At 37.0% G+C, this 25,693-nt stretch overlaps 1 protein-coding gene across 1 annotated transcript in view; it reads left to right on the top strand.

The window, feature by feature from the left end:
* The first annotated feature begins 1,268 nt into the window (after nt 1-1,268).
* Nucleotides 1,269-25,693, top strand: part of ANGPT1 (angiopoietin 1) — a 156,509-nt gene continuing 132,084 nt past the window's right edge. The window contains exon 1 of the mRNA XM_069005352.1: nt 1,269-1,839. Within this exon, the coding sequence (XP_068861453.1) occupies nt 1,543-1,839 (297 nt within the window). The 5' untranslated portion in view covers nt 1,269-1,542. The remainder of the gene's footprint in view (nt 1,840-25,693) is intronic.

Raw genomic sequence — 25,693 nt, 5'->3', positions numbered from 1 at the left:
CTTTCCAGATGCAAGATGTTTTGCAGTTTCAGTAGGAATAGCTTCCATGGGAACAGGTCAGATGCCTGGCTAAATATTCCAGGCAGTTCTTTAAGAATGACATCGTAGTTGTGATACAGGTCACAATTGCATGAGCACTGAAGGTGTTTGCACTCAGTATTTTTGCAAATAGGTCTCCTTGATGGTTTTTTTAGTGATGCTTTATTGTTATTTAGAAGACCACTTACTTTCATGGGAAATATTGTGCAAAGTGCTCCACATTAGTGTTGGTTGATATTTATTTAACAGCAACAAATACTAGTGCAGGAACTCAGATCCAGATTCCTCTGAATTTCATGAATATTCCAATCCTGTTTATTATCTGTGCATTTTTTATTTGTCTCTAGAAATAACAAAGGCATTATTTAAGATAGTTTCTTAAGCAGTTAGCACAGTCTTATTCCGAGGAAGATGCCCCAGAGAAAGTTTCCCCATATAATGAGGGGTGCCTGTGTAGCCCATACAGACTTGAAAATTGGTGTTATGCATGTGATAACTATGCTGTAGTACAGAAGATAGTCTGGAATTGTTCAGTCACCATCTCTCACTGGTTTCTAATTAGTTACCTTACTTTAGACACCAAACACAGAAAATTGTTATCCTTCTGAACTGCCTTTCCTGATTACTCTTTGGCAACCCTAATTTCAATATATGATGTAAAACAGCTCTCTGAAAACTGTTAAAGAAACATAATTGTCTTAAAAAATTAGCTAAACTTAGTGAGGGTTAAACTTAACTTTTTTTTTTCCTGTAAGTGTCATTCACCCGACCTAGAATTCTTTAATAGATACAGAGCAGAGCAGAACTGAAAGAATTTTTAATTTCAGTGCTTTGTATATTTACAGAGGGATTACAACAAACTTCTACACTTTATCTACATTTTAATAGGTCAGTGCGAACATATGAAGTGTATTAAGGTGGACTGACTCACTTATTAAACTTACGTGAATTTGCCCAAAGCCCCCAGCAGTTGTATGCAGCAGGGGCAGGGCAGACATGCATGATTGAGGTCATGCATCCAGCCAGTTTGTAAGATGATCCCTCTGTACTGAGCCATCAGCCATCCTTAGCATAGGGGCGCACTCATACACGCATTCCTGTCAAGTCATCTTGTGAAAGGCTGCTTGCTTCCAGCTTGGCTTGAAAGTGCAACCTTAATAAAACTCACTGAAGCCTGAGAGAAAATAGCAGTTCTGCAGCAGATAGTGTAGGGGAAAGAGACTGGGATATGCATATGCAGCTGACTAAAGCAGGCTACATGCTGGACTGTAACAGAGAGGAAACAATAAATCTTAACTACTATGCAATAAATATTCCCAATTTTAACTAAGGAAGCTATCCTCACAGTGAAATTAAAAAAAAAAATAACAGTTTATCCAAGGTTGATTGTTAAAGTGTGCTGCTCCAGTCCTTTTTCCAAAGACTTTAAGGGAAATTAAGAACAAATTTAAGAAAGAGGAAGAAAAAGTTTTTCTTAAAGCAGGAAAGGAAAGTTGTAATAACATGTCAGTTTTCTTTTCCTCTGCTTTCCTGGCAGCGATTCTTGCTCTTGTAGGCTGTACTAACCAGCGTCGGGGTCCAGAAGCCAGTGGGAGAAGATTTAACCGGGTTCAGCACGGGCAGTGCACCTACACTTTCATTCTGCCAGAACAGGACGGGAACTGTCGTGAAAGCACGACAGACCAGTACAACACAAATGCTCTTCAGAGAGATGCTCCTCACGTGGAACAGGATTTATCTTCCCAGAAACTGCAACATCTGGAACATGTGATGGAAAATTACACTCAGTGGCTGCAAAAAGTAAGTGTTTCCTTTTTTTGTTTCTCTCTAAATGATTTTTTTGGGGGATGTTTATGCTGTTCAAACTTTTCCTTAATTTCTATGAGAACAGAAATAATAAGGGTTGATATAGTTCTTGGCTGTGTAGGAGACAAATGTTTTAGCCAGAGTGCACCCTTCCTAGTGACATTGCTCTCGGGAATGGAATTTTCTTCACTTTACTGAAAGATGCAACTTCTTAAGGCTTTTTTTCGAGAAACTATGTATGTGTGTGAGTCGGAGAACACAAAAATCCTCCAGAGACTCTACTGATAGAGCTTACTAAGTTCTTATAAGCTCTACTTCTAGTTCACAGATTCAGCTCAGATGTCATACAGGATACCTGCTACGCTGACAGCAAAAGGGAGCATTTAAAAAGTCAGCATTTAAAGGCACTGGGTTAGGAATATTGTTGCTCTTTCATAAACAGATCCTATAGTACTACTCTACCCAGCTGATTTCTGGAAAGAAACAGGAAAATATACAGGCATTCACACTTCTAAAACTTCACAGTTTAACCACGTTGAATACACTGGTCTTGAAACAGCCTGCTTCAATTTGTGTTTGTATATGTGCATTCTTTCCTAGAAAGGGGAAAATGGGTCTCAAAATGTTGCAGTTACTTAATAGAAGTAATTCTTTTTTATGAAGTTTGAGTCTGAAAGGCTTAAATATGTGAATAATTTCACTCATAAGAGCAGTCCCATTCACCTTAGCATGATTACTCACTTGTGTAAAGTTACATACCCTTGTATGGATGCTGTCCATGCCTTGGTAAAGAAAATGCTTTGGGGTAGCTGGCCAGTTAAAGTAAATAAACAGTCCGTGTACAGCTATTTGTGATATTCCCATTTACATGCTGGCATTTTGACCTGGCAAAACTTAGAAAATTGCACAATTGAGTGATGCAACTAGTCATATAATATGGTACAGAAAACGCTGTACTTAACTGCAACACAAGTTCATACTAAGAGTGACCATCAATAAAACTCTAATGAAGACTCTTACTAGGTGGGCTGAAACTTCATATTAGCATAGTTGCTGCTAACCTATCTCATTTACAACTTTTGTTTCATCCAGTCAGTATATAAGACAGAAATATATCAAAAAGCATATACAGGCACCCCCACCCCCCTAACTCTACTAGAATTTTTAGAGGATTTCCTGACTTTTGTAATTTACTTGTTCTCTTGGATATCTGGCTGTAGCAAGAGAGAGAAGATTCTGTGCAGAAAATATAACCAAGCATTTAATTTTTAGACTACTTCCCTCATTTTTTAATGTCTTGATCTGCCTTGGGAAATATAGGACTGGAAATCAGGGGATGTTTTATGTAGAGGAAAAGAAATTATTTTACTGTGCCTTGGCAGGCTGAGACAAGCACTAAAAAGAGGAAAGTTGTTTTCTGCTTTTATACACATATGATTTTACTTGAGGAAATTGCCTGCTGAATCATGCTTCTAAGACTTAACTTATTCTGTGTTTGTCCACTAGAGACTGAACTAAGATCACTGTTTCACTGAACATGAGGAAATATGAGTCTCTGGAGTGTGAATGTCTGAGGGTTAGTCCTCTCACACTTTGGAGGGAAGTGATTAAACAGGTAGGAAGCCCAGTGAAAGGGGTTTATATTTGAGGACTGTTTTCTTCTGCAATGATTGTAAAACAGGCTGAGGGAAGAACTATCCCCCTCCTCCTTTCCCTCCCAGCCCCCAACCCCCTGCTCCCAGGGGTTAGCATAAAACTGGGATTATGCATGTATCCCCATGTGTCAGTTTTCCTTGGAATGAAAGGACCAGTTTCTCTGTGTGAAGGGCCATGTCTCACTCTGAACAAATGAGGTTGATGCAGCTCCTTTATAGCATCTCTGAATACTGAATTTGCTTTGTTGTTGTTGCCACTACAAAGCGTCTCAGCCATAACTCATTTCCTTTCAACACATGTATAATGCTCAAGTGTAATGAATATATTACGTAGATATCTCACATCTCATTTTTATACTCTGCGTTTATTTTCCCCCTAAACTTTCTACACTAAATAGCATTTTACAGTGCACCTGCTGTGAAAGAACTAAAGAATAATTAACTGTTGTAGGTCTTTTAACTGGAAGAGAATACTTATAATCAGAAATAATGTTTAAGAATTTTAGAAATAGTCTGACTTACATAAAGGAGCTATGTTGATTACTTCAGGTAATAGATATAAATTTCAATAAAAATTTACCTTGCCAATGTTTGGCAAAGTGAATTCTTTTCTCAGCACAAGTGCTCCCCAGTGATATTTAAAAAATACTTAGTATGAAATTTTGTAAGAATCATGGCTTACTTAAATCTAGTATTTTAATTTAAAATTGTTATTCTTCAGTATCTAAATTATCAGAGTTCTAGAAGCAAAACAAGTATACTTTTCTGTAAAAAAGTAAATTTTTAAATTTTCTTAAACTCAAAATTGCTTCTTTGATGATCTACAAGCTTGATTGTAGATAAAAATGCTCTTGCTTGCGGAGCCAATTACAGGCAATTAAGGCCCAGCCTTGTCCATTATAATTTGCATATCTATAATCAGTGTAACTGGGGTTGGTTGACAAACCAGGCATATGGCAAAATGCTCTGCACAGAAACTACGTGGAAGAAGATGACTTGGTAAACAGTTTTTGAGATTTTCCTAGAACTGTTTATTTTAATACCGGATAACTTTCCCCATTGTTTAAGCTTGGGTTTCATTTCTGCAATATGTTTATACTGATAGTTCAAAACAAACAGTTCATCACATTTTCTTTCTTGCAGTAACTGACTGGCTCACGTGATGCTGTTTGGTATTTAGTTGCAGTGTCTAAGTATTGCCAAAGAAATGTTATCATCGTGTCTTAGGAAGTTGCTGTTGGCTTGCTGAACTTATAGTATCGATGGACTCAGTGTACATTCAGGACAGCTGTATAGATGAGTGTTCCATATACTTTTCCTGCCATCTAAACGGTAGTAATAATTGTTATAACAGTAATAAGTGAGTTTTACATGACCCACTCTTTCTTTTCTTCTTGCTCATTATCTAAGCAGAATACCATAAAAGTTTAAAAGTATTGCTTAATGATAGTATGCTATTAGAAGATAACACCTACAAGTGTTACAAGTAGGTAGATAGACTTAAACCAAAAAAAAAAGAAGCTTCAACTCACTTCCTTTCCCTTCAAAGTGCCTGTGCTGTTATTTACCAGCAACAACTGAGGAAGTATGAAATTATGGTCTGGATTCAGCCATTAAAGAAAGAAATTATCAGCAATTTTTCTGGGATATATCTATAACCATTTGATAGTCTAAAGTTTATTCTTGCAATTGTTTTGATAAATTTTTTTTGGTGGTATTTCTTGTGGTCTTTGTTGACTTCCTTATTTTGTGATAGTAACAACAAAAGTCCTCACCTAGGATTTAAACAGGTAAGGGATCTAGGTTTTGAGGGGGCCAGTCACTACATAGAAGAAAATGGCTTTTTGAAAGACTGGTGTCTGTCACTGTGTGCTGTGGCTCCCCTGGAAGTCTGTCTCTTGGTGCTGTCTTTGCCATCTGGGCTTAACTCCTGTTTTCTGCAATGAAATATAATATGCTTATATGTGTGGAGTGGCTGATTTTTGCCTTGGATTTTTTTATGGTTTGCTGAAGATGGGAAAATCCCTTACATGTCACTCTTGCTGTGAAGCTGAGTGAAAATATGACAGAGCAAGCTGAGTGAAAATGTGACAGAGCCTGCCCTGGATAGGAGAGATCTAAAAAGCTGTAATAATGTCCTATCAGGCAAATTTATATTAATATACAGATGGAGATGGTCATTGTGTATGCGAAAGTTTTGTCATATTAAGAAACCAATTTTCCTTAGTTGAACTATCACAAGAAATAGTAGAAGTTCCATTTTATTTATAATTATGTTTCATTGGGCATTTTGCAATGTGACCTGTGACCTAAAAATTCACATGATATTTGGATGTTAAGCGCAACCAGGAGATGCATGATGAACTCCTGCTAACTCTCACACAGAAAAGGTGGTCATTGGATTTGGAATCTGGTATTCTGCATGTATGAGCATTACTAACATGACTGTGTAAAGAATGGCTTTCCAGTAAACCTTTCCTTTTTCAAGGTAGACCAGGGCTAAAGGGAAGCAGTGAGAAAGGTTCATGCAAAACTGGGCACTAGCTTCCTATTTGGTGTCCAGCTCAAACCTGTATTTATTTTCTAGACACAGAGGCTGCTTACTATTCTGAGTGCTTCTTTCTGCTTTGGAGTCAATGAATTCTCATATCCAAAGCAGAGCCTCATTCTAGTGATATTTGAAGTGCAGTTCCCACAAACATGTTGTGAAACAAAGGGTGGAATTAGTGGGATTTCTTAGTGTACTGCTCAATGAGCAAGTATATATGTATAAAAGCCAAATTTAAGGACTAAAAATAACTTCATGGAAATAAACTGGCTCCAAAAAAATACATCTGAGTGTAAACCCAAAATTGCTTATATACCCCCAAAAATCTATTGGCCAAAAATATGCCTGCTTTTCAAAGCTTTATTTGTCAAATTGCTCAAGTCCTTGGAACATTCTGATGTAACCACAAGAAGGAGGCAAGACTTCAAATGTGGAAATGCCTGAAAGCTTTACATTATTGGGGAATAATTTATTTGGCAATTAATTTTTTTTAAGAAGCAGAAGAATTAGGGAATTAGACTGAAAGACAGTTTCACATGTTGACAGATTTGGTAGCAAATTACTTTAAAAAACATTTCCCATGCTTGGAGGCAGGGCTTTATCATAATGTTCAGTAGGACCTGAATGTGTTTATTTACAGTGATGACAGCCATAATTAGGAAATTTCTGGTAACAATAAAATGTTACATTTATTAGTCATCAGAATTGTCCAACCAGGATGCCCAGTGGGAGATCTCATTTGGAGCACTGAGAGCTTTTCTAAATGAAACTGGTATACAGTAAATGGCATGTCATTTTGAGGGTGCTGAGAAATCATCGTTCCCATTCCATTATGTGGTTTGGAAGCAATCAGTGCTGTGTGCCCTGGAAAAAAAAAGATAGCCAATGGGGAAAAGTAGTGAGGTTGGGTATGTTAGGCCTGCATCATCCTACCCAAACTTAGAATTATAGAATCACAGGATCATTAAGGTTGAAAAAGTCTTCCAAGGTCATTGAGTCCAACCTTTGACCAAACATCACATCAATTAAATCGTGGCACGAAGTGCTACATCCAGTCTTTTCTTGAACACCTTCTGGACAGTGACTCCACTAATTCCCTGGGCAGCGTGTTCCCATGCTTAACCACCCATTCACTGAGGAATTTTTCCCTGCCCTCCAGCCTGAACTGCCCCTGGCACAGCTTGAGGCCATTTCCTCTTGTCACTTCCTGCTCAGAAGAGGCCAACCCCCACCTCACTACAACCTCCTTTTGCGTAGTTGTAGAGAATGAGAAGATCCCACTTCAGCCTCCTTTTCTCCAGGCTTTTCTCCAGCTCCTTCAGCTTCTCCTCATAAAACTTACACTTTAGACCCTTCACCAGCTTGGTTGACCTTTTCTGGACCTGCTCCAGCCACTCATTACCCATCTTGAATTGAGGGGCCTGAAACTGGACACAGCACTTGAGGTGTGGCTTCACCAGTGCCCAGTACAGGGGGAAAATCACTGCCCTGGTCCTGCTGGCCACACTATTCCTGATACAGGTCAGGATGCCATTGGCCTTCTTAGCCACCTGGGCACACACTGGCTGGTGTTCAGATGCTGTCCACTGGTACCCCCAGGTCCTTTTCCACTGGGAAACTTTCCAGCCACTCTGCCCCCAGCCTGTAGCGCTGCAGGGGGTTGTTGTGACCCAAGTGCAGAACCCAGCACTTGGCCTTGTTTAACCTCACACTGTTGGCCTTGGTCCGTAGATCCAGCCTGTCCAGATCCCTCTGCAGAAACTTCCTACCCTCCAGCAGATCAACACTCCCACTAAATTTAGTGTAATCTGTGATCTTAATGAGGATGCACTCAATCCCTTCATTCAGTTAATTGATAAAGTCATTAAATTGTACTGGCCCCAGTACTGAGCCTTGGGGACCTCATGAGTGACTGGCCACCAGCTCAAGTAGCACCATTCATATTCACATCTGGGCCCAGTCTTAGAGCCAGTTTTTAACACAGCAAAGAGTGTACCTGTCCAAGTCATTGGCTGCCAGCTTCTCCAGGAGAATACCAGTTACCCAGGATAGTGTTTTCTTTGCTGCAGAGAATCTCTTAGCGCTGTGTCATGAGACCATAGCAAGCCCAGAGGAAGACTCAGCTGTCTGAACTGTCCTGTGGAAGTCCCTGATTCTCTTCACTGACCCCAAGAAAATCCTGAGCAACCCGCTTCCTGATTTAAATACCTCAGTTAAGTGTGATGGATTTAAGCTTTACTTGTGTTCATGTCTATAGTATGGACTTTGCTTGTGACTGCTAGGAAACTGTAAACTTTAAACATTTCGGTTTCCCTTTTCTAATACAGATGTAGCACTACTATCCAATTTCACAAGGCTGTTGGGAAGCTTAATATGTTATTTTTTGTGTTGCTTTTGGAGTCTTTCTGGTGGAAGGTATTTTGTGATCTTAACAGTTTATGTATTATAATGTTTCAAATACTTATAGATTACTGTGAGATTAAAAATCTTTTGGAAGGAAATTGCTTTTAATATAAGTAACTAAAGTACTGCATAAAAAATAAGCAGATAAATACAATGAATATACAACTATAAAGCCAAGAATATTTTGCAGGTTGCTGTTGGGTAAATGGGTTATTTGTGTCCTGCTCACAGTCAGAATAGTCCTCATTCTTGCAGGGTTCTTAAAACCTGTCAAGCAGCTGCTGCTCCAACCTAAAATGCAAGCAACTGAATCTTGTACAGATCCTCATGAAGACCAGTGAGGAATGCCTTGTTTTTCAGAGCTACCATTACCAAAAATTTTGAATAAATTTGTTGTTATCAAAACTGGGATCATTTGCATGACCTACTGCAAGCAAAATCTGAAAGGTGAAGATACTTAACAGTCTACTTGTATTCATCTCAATTTACAGTTCAGCTTAGTTCAGTCTTATTCTCTGTATTTGCGGCAGTTGCAGGCTAGTAAATGAGGGAGAGCTAGTAAATGAGGACCTTCTAGAACAGTATCACGGTTTAGTTGTCCTGTGAACTCATCTTTAACACCAGCAGCTCAAATGTCTTGAATAAACAGTCCTGGTGTAAAAGTGTTCCCAGTAGCATAAGAATTTCCTCTCTTGTTAAGGGGCTGAAGTTTGATCAGGAAAAGGAAATTGAAATAGTTTCTTATTTCACAGAAAAAACCTTTTTCTTCTGAAACAAGCTGTACTTTACACAAGCTTATTTTTGTGCAACCACATGTGCATATTTTAGACAGTGTTATGAAACACAGGGTGGTGAATATTCACCTGGAAGGGTAACTTAGAAATGCCATAAATTGTTGCACATTTGCACTGCATTCTCATTAATACTTCTGCACAAAGATCAAAATTCACTTTTCATTGCCTTAGTTAGGAATCTGGGTAATCTAAGACAATGTAAGTCACCACTCAACTGGGATAAGAATTCTAATCAGGGACTTGCACCAGTTTAATTATCCCTGTTTAAAACTGATGCAAGTCAAACTCACAACTTTCTTGTCTAGACAAGACCTAACAGTGAGTTACACTCAACATTGAACAAGCATATGGTGCAGATGGTCAAAGCAAGATAGGTACAGGGCCAGCTTGAAAGATGCTCAAGGCACACTATATAAATGGTTTGCTTTCAGGTTTAAACCAAACCAACCAACCAAAACATTTTTTAAGATAATGCTGTAATTACTCAGAGAAAGTCATATAGAAAATCAGTATTCTAGGCCATGGAGCTACCTGATTGAAAGAAATTTCTTATACTTCCTTGACTAGATTCTAGGAGGAAAAATGAAAAAAAAAAAGTAAAGAAAAAAAAACACTAAGAAAAGGGTAATAGTAAGAGAACTGTGCTAGTTCCATGGTGGAATAGGTGTGTCTTTAGGAAAGGTACTTTATAGGTCTGTTACATGATAGTACATGGTCAATCATATGGTCTGTGTTACTATTCCTTTCTTAAAGCAGAGAGAAATAGGCTGAAAATCCATGTAAAATGCTGCAGTTGAAAAATCTGTGTAGAAGATCAATGAGTAAAAAGTGACTGATCAAAAACTCTCTGAGAAGTCTGCAGAATTCCTCTCCCTTCCACACCTCACTCTGGTGCATGAGTGTGTGCACACACACATGCATTTTGATCTTTGGAGTGTTTGGTGTTAAGGTATATGGAAATCTAAGTGTTGTGCCTTAAATCCATTCTCATGTTTTACCAATCTACTTGCTGTCAATCTGTTGTTCTCCTCAAACTGACCTGTTGGCTTAAAAAAAAAAATAGGTAGCAAGATGAAACCTTGTTTGTTGTACATGGCATCAATTCTGTGTGAAAGGTTCCCCAGCAGTATAGCTGAAAAAACATTTAACAAAAGCACATTTGCTTTTGTCCTTTCCAGAATGTATATGAAGCAAGAATTTTCGTATATTCTGGAAAAAATATTGGAATTTTGTCCTCCCCATTCCAGGCACATTGCTGTTTTTACATGCGCACATGTTGCAAGAGTAACCTGATGGTGCTTTGTGCATGCATGACATCTGCTTCTTTCATAGGAAATGGCGTAAGTGTATAGCTATAATTTTTCATCACTTCTTTTGGGGATTTTTATTTGTAAACTGTTGCTATTTGTCATGTTGTCTCTAGTTATCTTGTTGCAAATAGAGGTACCGGCTGTTCCTTCTGACATAGGAATGTATGGAAACAACCAAAATTCACTTGTTCCATTTAGCAGAATTTTCTTCTGATTCTGTTCTGCTTGAGAATTTGGGTCCTGGTATTCTATCTCCTCCTTTTGTACCAAGGAGGCTTGGGAGATTACAGTAGAGATAGGATAAACTCTGAGCACCCCTGCCAGGATGAAATTAAGGCAAGACTAGAGAACTTTGGGAGAAAATTGGGAGTATGAAGAGACAACCTTAGAAGGTAATTTGTCTGGTTTTGACAGCATGGCTTCTTTCACACTAGAGCATAGATGCTTAGATTGGTGCTAATCAATTTTGAATCTAAAAACTTTTTCTGCTGCAGGCTGATGTGCCATTTATAGACTAATCCTGCCTTCTTTCACATCTAAATTTCCCTTAAAGGCTTTCTGTATGCAAGAGATTTTTCTTGCATACAGAATGATACTATTTAAATTACAAAACTTAATTCTTAGGGATAACACTGCTAGCAACCTAAAAGTGCAGAGGGAACTTGCAAGGTTTTAAAGAGGAAAGCACTGAGTTTGATACACTTGAGTGCTCCTGCCCACTATTTTAAATTTTGCAGTAAACCTTGAGTCCTTACCAAGGCTCTTCATTCTTCAAAGTGGGATTACTATGTCTGGAATGTAGGTGAAAAAAAAAAATCTTGACTCTTTATGTGTAAATTTAATATTTTTAGATTTATTTTAATTTTTCACCTTTAATACACTCCAGATCCATGGCACATATTTCAAATACCCACAAAAATCAAAGAAGTTCTAGTACAATGTATAGAGATGCTTTTACATTCATCTTCAGGATTGTAGTGGACTTGCCTGCCCTCTGGATCATATTGTTTATACATGTTTTAAAGTTTTCAGCCTATGTTTATAAAAGTGTATTTTTCTTTCAGAATCTCTTGCCTGCAAACATGGTCTGGCACAGTGGAGATTTAGGAAAAAAATAATTTAGTTGTTGTTAAATGATAATTTTTTTTGTTTTCTTTTTCTAGGCAATGTATTGAACGAATGTTTGAATTTGGATCAAACCACTCATGGTTCTATTTAATAGTGATGATTTTCACTTTCATGCATTCAACTTTGAGTAGGTTTAGCGATATTTATCTTCTGGGTATTTTAGTTCTCATGCAGAAGTCTTTTGAAGGAAAGAGAACTGTATTAAATAAATCTCTTTTCTAAAACTCTGCCTTCAGTTCAGTGTGTGGGTAATAGTAAGGGTGAATTATAAGGTCATTTACATGTCTTTCTCTTCTCCCTTCTGAGTCGTGCATTTGTGACTCAAAAAGGCAAGGATCTTCAAATAATTATCTCACTATCACTATCAGAGCACTACTCCTAAAATTTTTTTTTAAAATTGAAAAACCTGTGTAGAAATTACTGGATATTTCTGAAATCTCAGAGAAAGACTTCATGTACAACCTATTTTCCTGAAGTCTTCTCCAACACCAAAGAACCCAAAAAAACCTGCTGCAGCCTTCGAAAATTGGGCAGTCATATGCAGATAAAAGTGACTGAAATGAGGATTTAGGATCACTGCCTATATCATTTAGGTATTAACTATATTTATTTGTGTCATAGTTAAATATTTACCCTTCGTAGTCTCAATTCATCAGGAAATTCCTGCAGCCTTCTAGGCCACATCAAAAATTCAACACAGTAATGGGAAACCCCCAAACCACAATGACTTTGGTGCTGTGCCTGGAATTTTGAGGATCTGCTTAGAGGGAAAATTGCTCAAAGAGATGATCTAATCTCTTCCTGAATGAACTATTCCCCTTTGTTCCTTGGCTAAAACTTCATACTTCACTCTGTGTGTGACTTACCACAGTAGAGATAAATGGCCAAGGGCGACCTATCTTTCCCGCGTCACTTCTATCCTGTCAATGGGAAAGGCCATCAATGCTCTGCTAGGAAGTTCTTCTGTGTTACTATTTTTGCGTGGAGGAGATATGGACTGCAAAATTCTTTATCACTTTAGCCTGTTAAATACAGAGGCAATAATTAAGGTTGTTTCTCTTCACATTTTTCTTGAATGATCCAGTTTGATATCTTGGCTTTTCTAAGAATTCTGGCTGATGCAATAAATAGTCTTTTGTATATTCCTCTGACATCATTGACCTTCATGACATCCCTGAACCATTACAGCCTTTGTCTTCATGCTAGTTGTTAAAAGAACTATTTGTACCTGTTACAATATCAAAGTTTTATGCAGGGAAGCATGAGCAAGACAACTGTATTTGCAGAGGCACACAAGGGAAGAGGAGTTTGCCATGTACCACCAGGTTATTGTTAAAGGCAAAGGATGATTACAGCAGAATTAATTCAATAATTAATTGAAAAAAATTAAATTTTATGGCTTGATCTGCTTGATGACCCAGTTTCTAATTTTGGACTATCGGTCTAGGGAGGGTCAGCTCAGGGAAAGTGTAAGGGACCCAGAGAGATATTGAAAAGGCTAAATATAAGGTGAGAGGTGAGGGTGGTGCTTCAGAGCAAGAAGTCTGTCGATTTGAGGTTGATAGAAGATTTGATTAAAAACCTGTAGGAAGGGTAAATAATACAGTCCACAAATCTGTGACTGCTGAGGTACCAACCTATCACTAAAGTACACACAATCAGATACCTTGTCCTGATGTGACAGAAAAGACTGAGAAATTACTCTGCTATACAGCGTTGTGTTCAGTAAAATGTCCTGAAACAATGTGGATGTAAACTGTTTACTGGTGTGTGGCACTGTGTTCAGTAAAATGTCCTGAAACAGTGTAGATGTAAACTGTTTACTGGTGTGTGGCCCTACAGATGTAGCAATACTGCGTATTTCAGCATAAGTGCAGCCTGCTGAAGAAAACTCACCATAGTTAAAATAAGACATTTCTGTTTTTATAAAAATGGGAAAATTATTTTCTAAATTTAAGAGTATAGGAATGAGTAAAACAAGATTCTCAGAAGGATGTTTTAATGAGGAAGCCAGAAATTCTCCAAATTTTGCTGGTTATCAAGGTATATCTAAAATGCAGATGATCCCAGGCTGAAATGCTGAATGGAACCCATATGCCATGTGGGGCATTACAGGTGGTAACTAATGCGTCATTTTGTCACCAGGAATGCTCTTGCAGCTATTAATGACAATCTCATAAGTAGTGTTTGTGTTTGCTGCTTATGACCATTAAGTGAAGAAATAATTTACTAGCATCAAGCAAGCACCTTGGAGAGTTTGTGATGAGCTAGAGGTCAGGAATACTGGAAAGGCATTTGCCCAAATTTGCCCGCTTTAAATTTTGCAAGATCTAAGAACTTGACCCCAAGTGTGCTAAGGGTCCTTTTTTGAGCTGATAGTACTCAAATGTTCCCTGAGACAAGGTTTACCCCTGTAAAATAAATTGTTTTAATTTTGTCATTGGAGTGTTAGCACAAGGACATAGCTACTTTTCATAGACTTCAACAAGAGGTAGAACTGAGCTGGAATTCCTCTGTTACACTAAACAAGCACATGTATATTTTATTCTTTTGGATAAGTGGATGAGAATGAGAAGTCCAGAGGCTTTCTATAGAGAACAATGACACAAAAGTTCAAAGCATCAGAAAAAAGGTGAAGTTTACCTAGAGGAACATTTGACATTAGTTACCTTTTTTTTTTTGCCAATGTATGATAACCATTATGGCATATGCTGTACTAGCCACTAAACAGAGCAGGAATAAATTCAGGATTTAATTGTTTATTTAACATATTTATATATTGACTTTTAAAATGAAATGGATGTTTATTTAACATATTTATATATTGACTTTTAAAGTGAAATGGATGTACCAACATTAAAAATAGTTTTAAAATTAAACACAGACTGAAATAAAAGAATTTGTCTGGAATTTGGTTTTTAAAGCTAGGATTAGTGATTGAATTTCTTTACAGCTAAACCAGTAAGCCAAAAAAATAATTTGTTATGTTCTACCTTAATACTTCCCACAAAAAAACCTGCCTTATAAACCATAGAAATGGGGACGGAAAAATGAAAAAGAAAAAATTTTTCTTGACCCAGGATTTAGTACTCCTACGCATCTTGGAAACATCTAGTAATTTGGCCACTCACCCCCTGGGGTATTTCCTAGAAGCAGAATTGAGCAAGACTGAAAATGTTTTTGTTGCACTGCTATGGGCATGAAGATAAGACATGAATTCTTGATCCATAAAATATGTACCAACTGTGACATCCTTTTTCATGTGAATTTTTAAAGACTACTTCAACATTTTTATTTATTATTTTCTTACCAAAATCATGTAGAGTTCCTGAAATAATGATCAAAACTCTGGTTGTCCATCACTAGAATTAGTCCTGGGTTTTCTTGTCTTTGTTTTTGTTTATTTTTTCTCTGAGCTGTAACTCACCATGATGGGACACTGGAAATGTGTTTTAGTGTAAATTTCCCATTTTAATTATTGTTAAGTTTCAAGATGACACCTCAGTGTTAGTTATATCAGTGTGGTTTTGAGTGCTGTCATGTTTTCACTTCCATACTAAAATCCTTCAGAAAGGCTATAAGAAAGATGAAGCAAGACTATTTATAGAATACTACTCAGAATGAAATACAAGCTTTATATTGTGAGACACCCTAAGTAAGAGTTGTTCAGTATTTTTTCTATCAGAATAGATATTAATTTTGGTTTTTCTTCTCTTAGGCTTAGCCTGGCATTGCTATTATATTTTCCAGGTGTTGTTATCATGAGACCTTACCAAAAGAGTCAGCTAGAAAAGCCAGTCATTTTCTATGGGAACATAAAAGAGGTTTTCAACACAGTCCACAAACCCAAACCATTATCATTAAAGAGTCTCAGAGGATTAGAAAATGAAAAAAAGATCTTGACTCTAACTTGGAATGTGATGTTAATTAATTCTTTTGGAGCTTGGCCTGATGCTGCTCACAGTGAATCAGCAGGAAAAAACTAAGCTCAATTTCTCTTCAGAAATGGGGTTTTCCTAACCTCAGGCCCACACAGCTCTCTCCTTCTGTCACTTTCAGATGTGGCAGAAGTTCCAGGTCTACCTTTTGGTACCAGCTTTCTGGGTTCATCTACATGAAAATGTTTCTGCCCTAACATAAAGCATAAGAGAGAGACAGACCTCAGCACTGTCCAGGCAAACCTATTTGGCAGAACAGGAAATTCCCAGATGGTCAGGAGGAATTCTAAAGTGTTGGAGTGGTATGTTGCAAAATGCTAGCCTGGCACCCATGGAGACTGAAGTCTGTTATTTATAGAAAATCAGAGGCAAAAAGAAGATGATGTGCTTCCTCACAATATGCTCTACAATCATTGCATTGTGTCAACATGAATTTGTGGGGTACCACATCAAGATACGAAATGATAGCATAGTCTCTATCCCCAGCCAGTTCTTTCCTCCACATGCCTAGAAAGATACCAACTAAATCGGTGTGCAGTGGCAGTTTTATAACAATAAAAAAAAAAAAGCCCTGGAACAACAGCATGAGTCAGAAACCATGTAATCACTGACATCAGTGGAACAATCCCAGTATCAATCTGCTGTATCTTAAAGAAGAGGACTCAAGCCCAGCCTGTGAGAAGCAGACAAGCCCAGGTTTTTTTGTTCATTTGAGGATAGGGTTCAGTGTACAGCTTTTATTATGCATTCTGCCTACTCCAAACACTCCCCAGGCCTGAAAGGGGGATCATAAAGTACATCTCATGGGAACAATTTTATAGAGATATTTTCAGCATTTCCTTTTATTTCATGTCAAAAAGAACATAAAAGCAACTTTGCATACCTTTTTTTCACTATTCTTCTTTTCAATCCTTTAAAACTCCAAAGAAGAACAGAGATACTTGTTGAAACAGAAGCACCCAAAATAATCAGGCAGATTATCTTAATTTAAACCTAGTCTTGGATTCTATCTGGCATCTGAGTCATTTTTTGTGGACATTTGAGTAATTTTTTGTGTTTCTTTTCCTGAAGCAAATCAGGAAATAGTTTAGGATTTTTTTTCTCAAATACCTTAAAATAGAAAAATCCTTTTTGTTTGCATTTTTTGCAGATAATTTGTACATTTGCATGAGCTGTTTTTGTGACAGAAATGTTATATAGGAGGTTTAATCCTGTTAGAGACTCTCCAACCTGAGGTCTTGAGACCTCAAGTAAAAACAGCCACATGATGTAGAGCAACTGCAAACCAAAATGCTGTGGTTCCTAGCCAAGAGGTTAGAATTCTAAGTTAAATAATGTAATCCTTCTATTTTTTATCTACTTATTTATAAATTAATCTTCCTTTTCTTTTGAAAATTTGAGTTTTTCAGTAACTGAAAGAAATGTCATTGAAAAACATTTTCCTGCTGATAAAATCAGCAGATTGATTTTTTTTTCCCTTTCACATGAGGTAAATTAGCCAGTTAAAAGTTATTTTTCTTAATTAGACCAAAAACCAGGGCATTGGAAGAAAAGTTACAAATAGTTCTCTTTGAACTCAGATGCCTCTAGTTCAGTGGGGACAGTTTGCATGATCTTTTCTACATCAACAACATTCCACATGCATATTCTTTCTATCTTCCTCAAGGAAAAAAAGGAAGTGCAGAAGCAACACTTTCCAGATAAACAGGAGGACACCAAAACAGTGCCTCCCTTCTCTTGCTAGAAAATATATCCATGTACTATGCCTGTACACAAATATTACATTTAGGCTTCTCCTTCATACACCAAAATAATACCAGAATCTGATTCTACTCTCACTCTAGTTAGACCTAAGGCAGTCACTTTGTAGAAGTCTGCTGATTTTATCAACTGAGCACATGGTAACAGTGCAGTGTTTTGTTTAGTGATATGCTAGAAATGCATATCTGGATGTTAGAATCATAGAATAGTTGAGGTTGGAAAGGACCTTAAAGACCATCTAGTTCCAACCCCACAGCCACGGTCAGGTACATCTTTCACAAGACCAGTTTGCACAAAGCCCCATCCAACCTGGCCTTCAACACTTCCAGGGATAGGGCAGCCACAACTTCTCTGGGCAGAGATGGTTTGAAAGCTGGGGACTCTTTCTTTCCTGGACTTGCAGGAGCCTGTGTGTCTTGTTTGATAGGGTTATATGTCATCCCTCTGGCATCTTAGGACAATGATGTCTTTTAATTCCATATGCCAGTCACCAAGCCCACACATTTTTCTTTTATGTTTCTACACTGCATCACACTAAGAAAATATTTTACTGCGAAGGTCATCAGATAAAATTTACAAAAATTATAAGAGATGCTTGAGTGTCCCTCCCAATAAATGATCTCTCTTAAATCCAGAAGTTCTGTAGTATTACTACATGGAAGCAAGTCATGCAGGTTTCCAGTATTTCTTTTAATTACACAATGTGGATAAAAAGATCAGAATTAAATCACTTGTCCTTCATAATTTAAGACAGCTGGATAATGTACATTAAATGCACCATAGTGGAGCGGGAACACCTCTGGTTTTAGGACAAATGCAATTCCATTGCAGTAAACATTTGCAGGATTTTTAGCTTGGAAAAAAGTTTACAGAATGATTGAAAAACTTGAGAAGAAAATATTATAATGATTTTATTTCATATTACTGACCATCTGATATAAATAAAGTGCCTAGCTATAGAAATCACAGCTGTAGTGATGTCAAAGGCAGAACTCAAGCAATTTCAGTACCATCAAGACTGCATATCTAACTTTGCTTGTTGACTTTCTGGCCCTATGAAAGTAGCAGTGTTACTGCTGTAAGTTCCATGCATCTGTTATAGCTCTCTTCAGTACTGACAGAGGCTTCATGACTGCTTTACAGTCTTGCATTCCTTTAAAGAATGGCAACAATTAATCATACTTCTATAACCTTTTGTGTTCGGAATCCCAGCACATTTACAAACATCAGTGAATAAAGATTCCTAACACTCAGAAGGCTTGGAGATGGCATGAATTTTCTTATTATTATGCAGTGGAAAACCCAAGGTATATACAACCTACAAGCTGACATACCTTCAGGCACTTAAGAAACCTAAGTAAAGCCAACAATAAACCAAGACCTGAGGTAGCTTCAGTTTTTATATGATAGCTATCAAAATACTCCACACTAATACAGATAGGTAAATATCCAACTTCTGTCAGGTTACTCCTCTCACTGCTGTCCAAAAAATTTGGTTTTTATTGGCTAATTTCATAGCTGGTGTAAATCTACACTGCTCAACAGAGGTTAGTGGAATGGTGTTGATTTAAATCAGGTAGGCTTCTGGATGGTCATGCTTGCACTAAAACCTCATTCTCAATGAATTGAGACAAATTGAGCCTCCTTGATGAATTTGACTACTTTATTGGAATGGAAACTAAGCTGGTCAGAGCTCCTGCACCCATCCATGCTATTTCCTTTTCTCACTCAATTTCTAAAATGGCTGTTTTTTGTATTTCTGAAGAGACCAGCCCTGGTCACACAACCTGATGTGCAAAGGAGCTGTGCTGTGGTGCAGCAACGATTCCTCAGCAGCACGCATGGAAATGTCAAAACATTTGACATCTACTTCTGTTTGTCAAATGACACATGTGGAAAGATGAGCCAGTGGGTAAGACAAGCATGGCTAGACAGAGAGGTTTTACTGGAACTAGGGAGGGAGAGATTCTGACCAATGGAAGAAGGGACAGGCCACTCAGGAGCGCTGCAATGATATAATGAGGTTCTGTAGGGAGAAAATTAGAAGGGCCAAAGCACAACTAGAACTTAATCTGGCTACTGCTGTAAAAGACAATAGAAATATTGCTATAATATTACTTTAATAGTTGGACCAGTTGTTTCTGGGAAGTGGTTGAATCACCACCCCCGGAGGTATTTGAGAAATGTAGATGTGGTGTTTAGGGACATGGTTTTGTGGTGGATTTGGCAGTGCTGGGTTAACGGTTGGACTTGATGGTCTTAAAGTTTTTTTCCAGCCTAAATGATTCTATGATTCTATTACTATGAATAAGAGAGATGAGTTTGTTGCAAAATGTTTGCAACATAGGAACATTTTTAAAGGGATTAGTCTCTACACTGAGTTTTGGGTCAAATTTCTCAACACTCTTCTATTGTTTTATGATACATATTTTTATCACAAGCAAAGTATCATTCATTGCAGAACAAATAACTATGGCAATATGGATATTTAATTGATTTTTTTAATGACTGACTTTCATGTTGCCACTTATTTGCCTAAGCCCACACCGTGTGAGTTTTCAGATGCACCAAGCAAAGTAGTGTGTTTTTATCTATTTCTGTTATGTGCCTATTTCCAAATTTACTATTCTGTGTACTATTTTAGATGATTCTTCATATATGTTCACATGTCTTCTACTGAAGGTCTTAGAAAATCTGTGTTCATATAAATATTTAGAATAGCACACTTTGGCCTGGTTTACAGTTTTTTCAAATGTCTTCCAGTTTAGAAGTTTTAGCTTGTTAGGTCAAGCCACTGTCATCTCTGTTGCATAGCATGTAAGGGAACAAATCATATACATAAAATTACATAAGCACAAGCAGATTTAGTAAAAATGTAAGGAATGTGAGCAGTGAAGACATTACTAAACCATTGAGTAGAAAACACATCAAATTTTTGGTAGGAAGAAGGAATGATAATAAATTTCAAGGAACAATGTTATTATGTCTGAAAAATTGTAGACTACATTTCAACTAAAAAAAATTAATAAGTCTATTATCAATACCTCAAATACCCCTTGCAACGGAAAAAGCAGCTTTTATGTGGACTTATGGGATTATCTATATTTTTATAACCTTCTTTATGTTATCAGGAATGTTAATATTAGTTTGATTTTTATTAATTTCACTCTTTCTAGTTATACTTACTCGAATATTCATTGCCCTTGCTTCTATTTCTGTTTCTGTTTACTGTAGATTAGTACAGCATCACTGAGTTCAACAAAATGTAACTAAAAGCAGAACAGGCATTGTTTTCTTTTGCATATGTAAACATAATTTTGAACATATGGTTCCAAGCATATTTTTGAATTAAATTGTCACTAACTTCAATGAATGCTTGTTTTTAATTTTTTTTCTGCTTTTATGTTTTGCGTTTCTTGCCCAAGAGATTCATAGCCAGCTGCAAGGCCCCTTCTTTGGGCAACACCGTAAAGGACGTAAAAGAAGGCAGCTAGAAATGAGGGCATTGAAAGATAATTAAGTTCCTTGGTACCAAGGGCTATGCCAAGAAGTGAACCTGGGAGAGGTAAATACACCTTGAATTAACAATTGCTACTAGCAGAGGAGATTCTGAGAATAACTAAAGATCACCTTTCATCTGGAGGTAGTCTAACTTCTGGTGATGTCATTTTTTCTTTCTGATACTCACTATACTTGAGAGAGGCCAAAAAATTTGCGTTTACTCTTATTTTAACATACGATCCAAAGAAAGTTAGGCAGCCTTATGTACCCCTTTGGCACAAGATAACCTTTTAAATGTATATAATATTTTTCACCTTCAAGTTATAATCAAGAAATATCTGAATTGTGTTAGTTGAGCACATTGTCTTGAAGAATATGATGCAAAAAGGATTATGTCCCATCTAGGAATTCACATGTGCTGTAAAAGAAGGATATTGAATGAAAATGAAAACATCTGCAATTTTTGACAGACTTGAAATATATTTTGGAAGAATCATTTAACCACATTTTGTTTATTATTTCTTGTCACAGAACCTCCTTATACTGACTTCAGAAAGAAAATTAGCAAACTGCATTACAAGTGAAAAGAAATCTGTCTTCAGCACAGGCTGGTTTGGTTGAAAGTTGGCATGATGTTAGAGTAATTAGAAATAATATGTCAGAGTGTGCTGTTCAACTATCCTATCAGAAAACATGTATCTTTATTTTTTACTAAGTGATCGTGAAAATTGAGATATAATAAAAATTCTGATGAAAGCAGTGACAATTTATATGTATTCATCTTGGTAATACTAACCTGGTTTGTTTTGAGGGCAAAGTATAGCTCTTAGTAACAAAACTTTAGTTTAATAAGATTTTCTTTTGTCATTAAATACTATTCTCAATCTATCTGATTTGGTGGAATTAATAGAGTGATTTAAATGCTGAATTTCCTAATCTACATACCAAAAGGTTATATAGCAGTAAGAAATGAACACACACTGAGCCTAAACACCTCTGCTGAATATCCTGAAAATTGGTAGATGAAGAGGAGACTAGATTTTAAAGATAGGAAGGGAAGTCATTTAATATAGAAAAATCTTGTCTTGATTTTTTTGTTTGTTTGTTTGTTGTTTTTTTTTTTTTTTTTTTTTAATTTTCCAAGTAAAATAAGCTGGTCATTTTTAGTTTTTTGTCAGTTCAGTACTCTGTACTTTCACTCATCACAATAACGCTTTCTGCACTTTTTTATGTAATATGAGAGAAGAATTGTACAGAGTCCTGTCTCTATTTTTTTTTTCAAACTTCAACTAATAAATATGACATTTGGTGGTAGGAAATTTCCATTTCTAGGTGCTAAATAGCCATCTGCCTCCACAATCTTAATACAAAAATATTTATGAAAAAACTGTTAACCTTGCTGGTATCAAAGATGCAGAACTTCTGGCCTGTTGTAAAAAAGTTTATTCAGTTTTAGGGCCATAGACTACCTTTGATTTTCAACATTTACATCACCACCTAATTGTCTTGTTTCTTTCTTTCTTGTTCTCTTTTTATTTATTAAAATTTGATATTCTATGATCTATCTATTCAAGTGTCTCTGTTATTTATGGCATAATTTTACTTCCTCCTTAATATGTTTTTCTTGTGGTCATTCATTTTAGATAACTTTCCAGTTATTGCTCAATTATTCAGGTAGATTCAGGAATTTTCCAAGATTTTAAAATCAGATTTCAGTTTTATTAGGACCTACTGTTCATAGTTATCTGTGAAAGGAAATGCAATCATGGCTCAGAAACAGCCAGTCTAATGACCTGGCTTTGTGCTGCAGGTCTTGGATTCCTTGAGATTCCAGGGTGTGAAGGAACTGGAGCGCCTAGGAATCAAAGCTGACCCAGAAACCTTGGCATCTGGATGTTACGGCTCCCATGAGCTTTGAAACTCCTGGCTTTATGACTGTCCAAGGCAAAATTCAGCCAAGAGCTTTCTAACCTTGGAGAACCTGGGAATCTGGGGATTTGCAGCTGCCAGTCCCAGAACTTTCTGTGTCACAGGTCCCTGCAAATTTGTTCAGTGGCTCTTTGCAAAACTGGGAGCCCGGAAGTCACTTTGTGTTGGGCCACACAGGAGCCTGGTCGTGAAAGTGACAAATCCTGCCTAAAAAGCAGGTTTCCATTTCAGTTTTTGTATTTGAAGTCCTTTCATGAAATATTTTTATAACAATAATCTGGAATTCTTTAAAGGGGAAACAGTTTTGGAGCAGTGTTAAGCATACTAGCATGAAGAGCCTCTGTTTCTTAATGTTTTGCTCTTGGAAACACTAATATGTGGAACAAGAGCATTTGAGGTAACTTGCAATGGCTCCAGAATTGATTTCAAGTCTTGCTCCAGATTTGCCATAGACAGGAAGATGTGTCCTAGATTATTTATGACCTCAAGGTTATTTCACATAAGGGTGTGCATGGTGTGTGTTTATGTTGGAATTTCACAATGATCATAATTCTACTTGCCCTAAAATCCTCTGAAGTTTGGCAATGAATTTTATTAAAAACAAATTAGATGTTCGTTCAGAAATAAACAGACTCTTTTGGTATGTTGAGTTTGTGTCTTTTCATAATGGTTATAAAGCTTATTGCTTTTAAAAATTGGAATGGGGTTTGTGTAATTTATGACTGAAATTGAAATGAAAGGGAATTCCACAGAAAGTGACAAGGTTGTTTGGGTTCCAGTAATGTAGATACTTACTGGTTTTATTTAATTATCTTTTTTCTAAAGGACATACACTTCCCAGAGGAAATTCATCTTTATTTTCTGGCTACAGATGCAGAATATTACACTTCCCTAGAACTTTGGATTACCAGAACTTTGTGTGGGTCAAAGTTACTTTTAGTTACAAGATCAGAATTTAAGATCACTTTGGATGAACCTCCAAATATTCAGATGCCTATTGTATCTCAATATTTCAATGTCTATGGATTAAGAAATGTACCAACTTCTTTATTATAAAAATCTGGGCTAAGAATTCCATAGGAAAAATATTTTGGTTTTAAGATTTCCAATACTTTTTGCTGAGGAGCAACAAACTTTGTGAAACAGTCTTTATCTTAGACTTTGTTTTTGTTTTATCAAACTCTGAATTTTCTGAAATTTCACTGCATGATGAGGGAGCAAAAAAAGGCTGGATATTGTCCTGCTTAGTCCAGTCTGTTTGGACTCTTGGGTTTTCTGATCAGCAGTGTTTTTTTGCTTAAAACTACATATCTTATCTCTGTGTCCTAGCACACAGAGGTCTCCCAGCAAGTTTTGGATCCATTATCTAGGAAGAACTCACTTATCATCCCATTCTTCTGTTTGCTCTCCCAGTCCTGAATTGAGAGAGACTCTCAAGCCATCTTCTGTGAATAGGGAAAGCTCTTGGAGAGGAACTCTGGGTGACCAGAGGGGCCTGCACATCAAAAACATCAACTGCTGCAGTTGGACTGGGCTCTGCTTTGTTTGACAGTGTCAGTTAACCCTTGTTAACCAAACTAATGCTTTTGGACAGGACAGTGCAGCAGAAAACAGCCTTTGAAATAAAGGTTTAGAATTGCAATTTTTATTTTCAGGCATATGTTGTGGTTTAGGAATGGTATTCTCCAATTTAGTGCTCCCACTAAAACTCTTGCTCCCCCTTCCCCTGTGCAGGATGGAAGGAGGGGAATTGGAGGCAGGAAAGATAAAGATCACAGGTTGAGATAAGAACAATTTATTGGTAACACCAATGAGAAAAGAAACTGAACAGTAACAACAACAATACTAATGACAGAGAGTACAAGAAAATGAATGATTCACACAGGATCCCTCTCTCACCCACGCCCCTCTCCCCAATAACAGGCAACACCGGGTGGCTCTCTCCAGACTGGAACCCTTTTTCCCTGTAAGAGACTCCTTTCCCCCCACCCCTGGAAATGACTGTGAGGTGGTATAGAATAACCTCCAGGTCCCAGCCATGTTCTCTCGTGAGCACTGCAGAAATTAACCCTGATCTGACTGGAACCAGGACAGAATATTATTAAAATTCAGTGAGAAGGGTAAGAAATGGTGTGAACCACAGAAACCAATTCAAAGACACTACCTGATGCTTTAAAACAAAGGTAGAAGAATAAAAAAAGAGTGAAGGGGTTGAGTTTCTATTGCAAACTTTTTTAGCTGTCAAAAAAGCAATACAGTCCATGTTTGGTATACCAAGAATAGAGGTATATTTGCTGCTCAATATAGATCTCCAGAATTGAATGTCAAGGAATGCAATTACTAAGATGAACATGAAAACATCAAAATAATATCTTTTGCAAAAGAGAGGGCATTGTAGATAGTCAAATGAAGTGTCTCAGACAAAGCAGAACATTTCTACATTTTTTTCTTCAGTCAAGATTCTGTTCAGCAACATCAAAGTTTAATGCTAAAAATATGGTTAAGACTCAGTGTGGTTATCTCTTAAAAAAAAGTGCCTATGGAAGTTAGTTATTAGCTTTAAAATCACTTGTGATTATAGAACATCTTAATCTACAGATTAACATATAAGGCTTGTTACATGGAACCTCCAACAATGCCTATAGTGATTGTAGTGGATGCAGGATTGCATACAAGAGGATAAGGAAGGACCAGTGATGGCATGAAGGTCCTCCTCCTTTTAAATTGATTCTTAATGTTCTGGCTGTGTTTCTCTTTAATAGGGAACTACATTCTTCTAATTAACAAAAAAATACTCCTAGACAGAGGTAACATCTCATATTTTGGGATTCTCTAATCAAAAACATCTACTACTTTGTAATCTTTCTAGTGACTTTAAAAG

Source organism: Aphelocoma coerulescens, chromosome 2 (assembly GCF_041296385.1).
Source record: "Aphelocoma coerulescens isolate FSJ_1873_10779 chromosome 2, UR_Acoe_1.0, whole genome shotgun sequence".
In the NCBI taxonomy this organism is placed as follows: Eukaryota; Metazoa; Chordata; class Aves; order Passeriformes; family Corvidae; genus Aphelocoma; species Aphelocoma coerulescens.
Note: the sequence above shows the minus strand (reverse complement) of the source record. Positions and strands in the feature narration are given on the sequence as shown.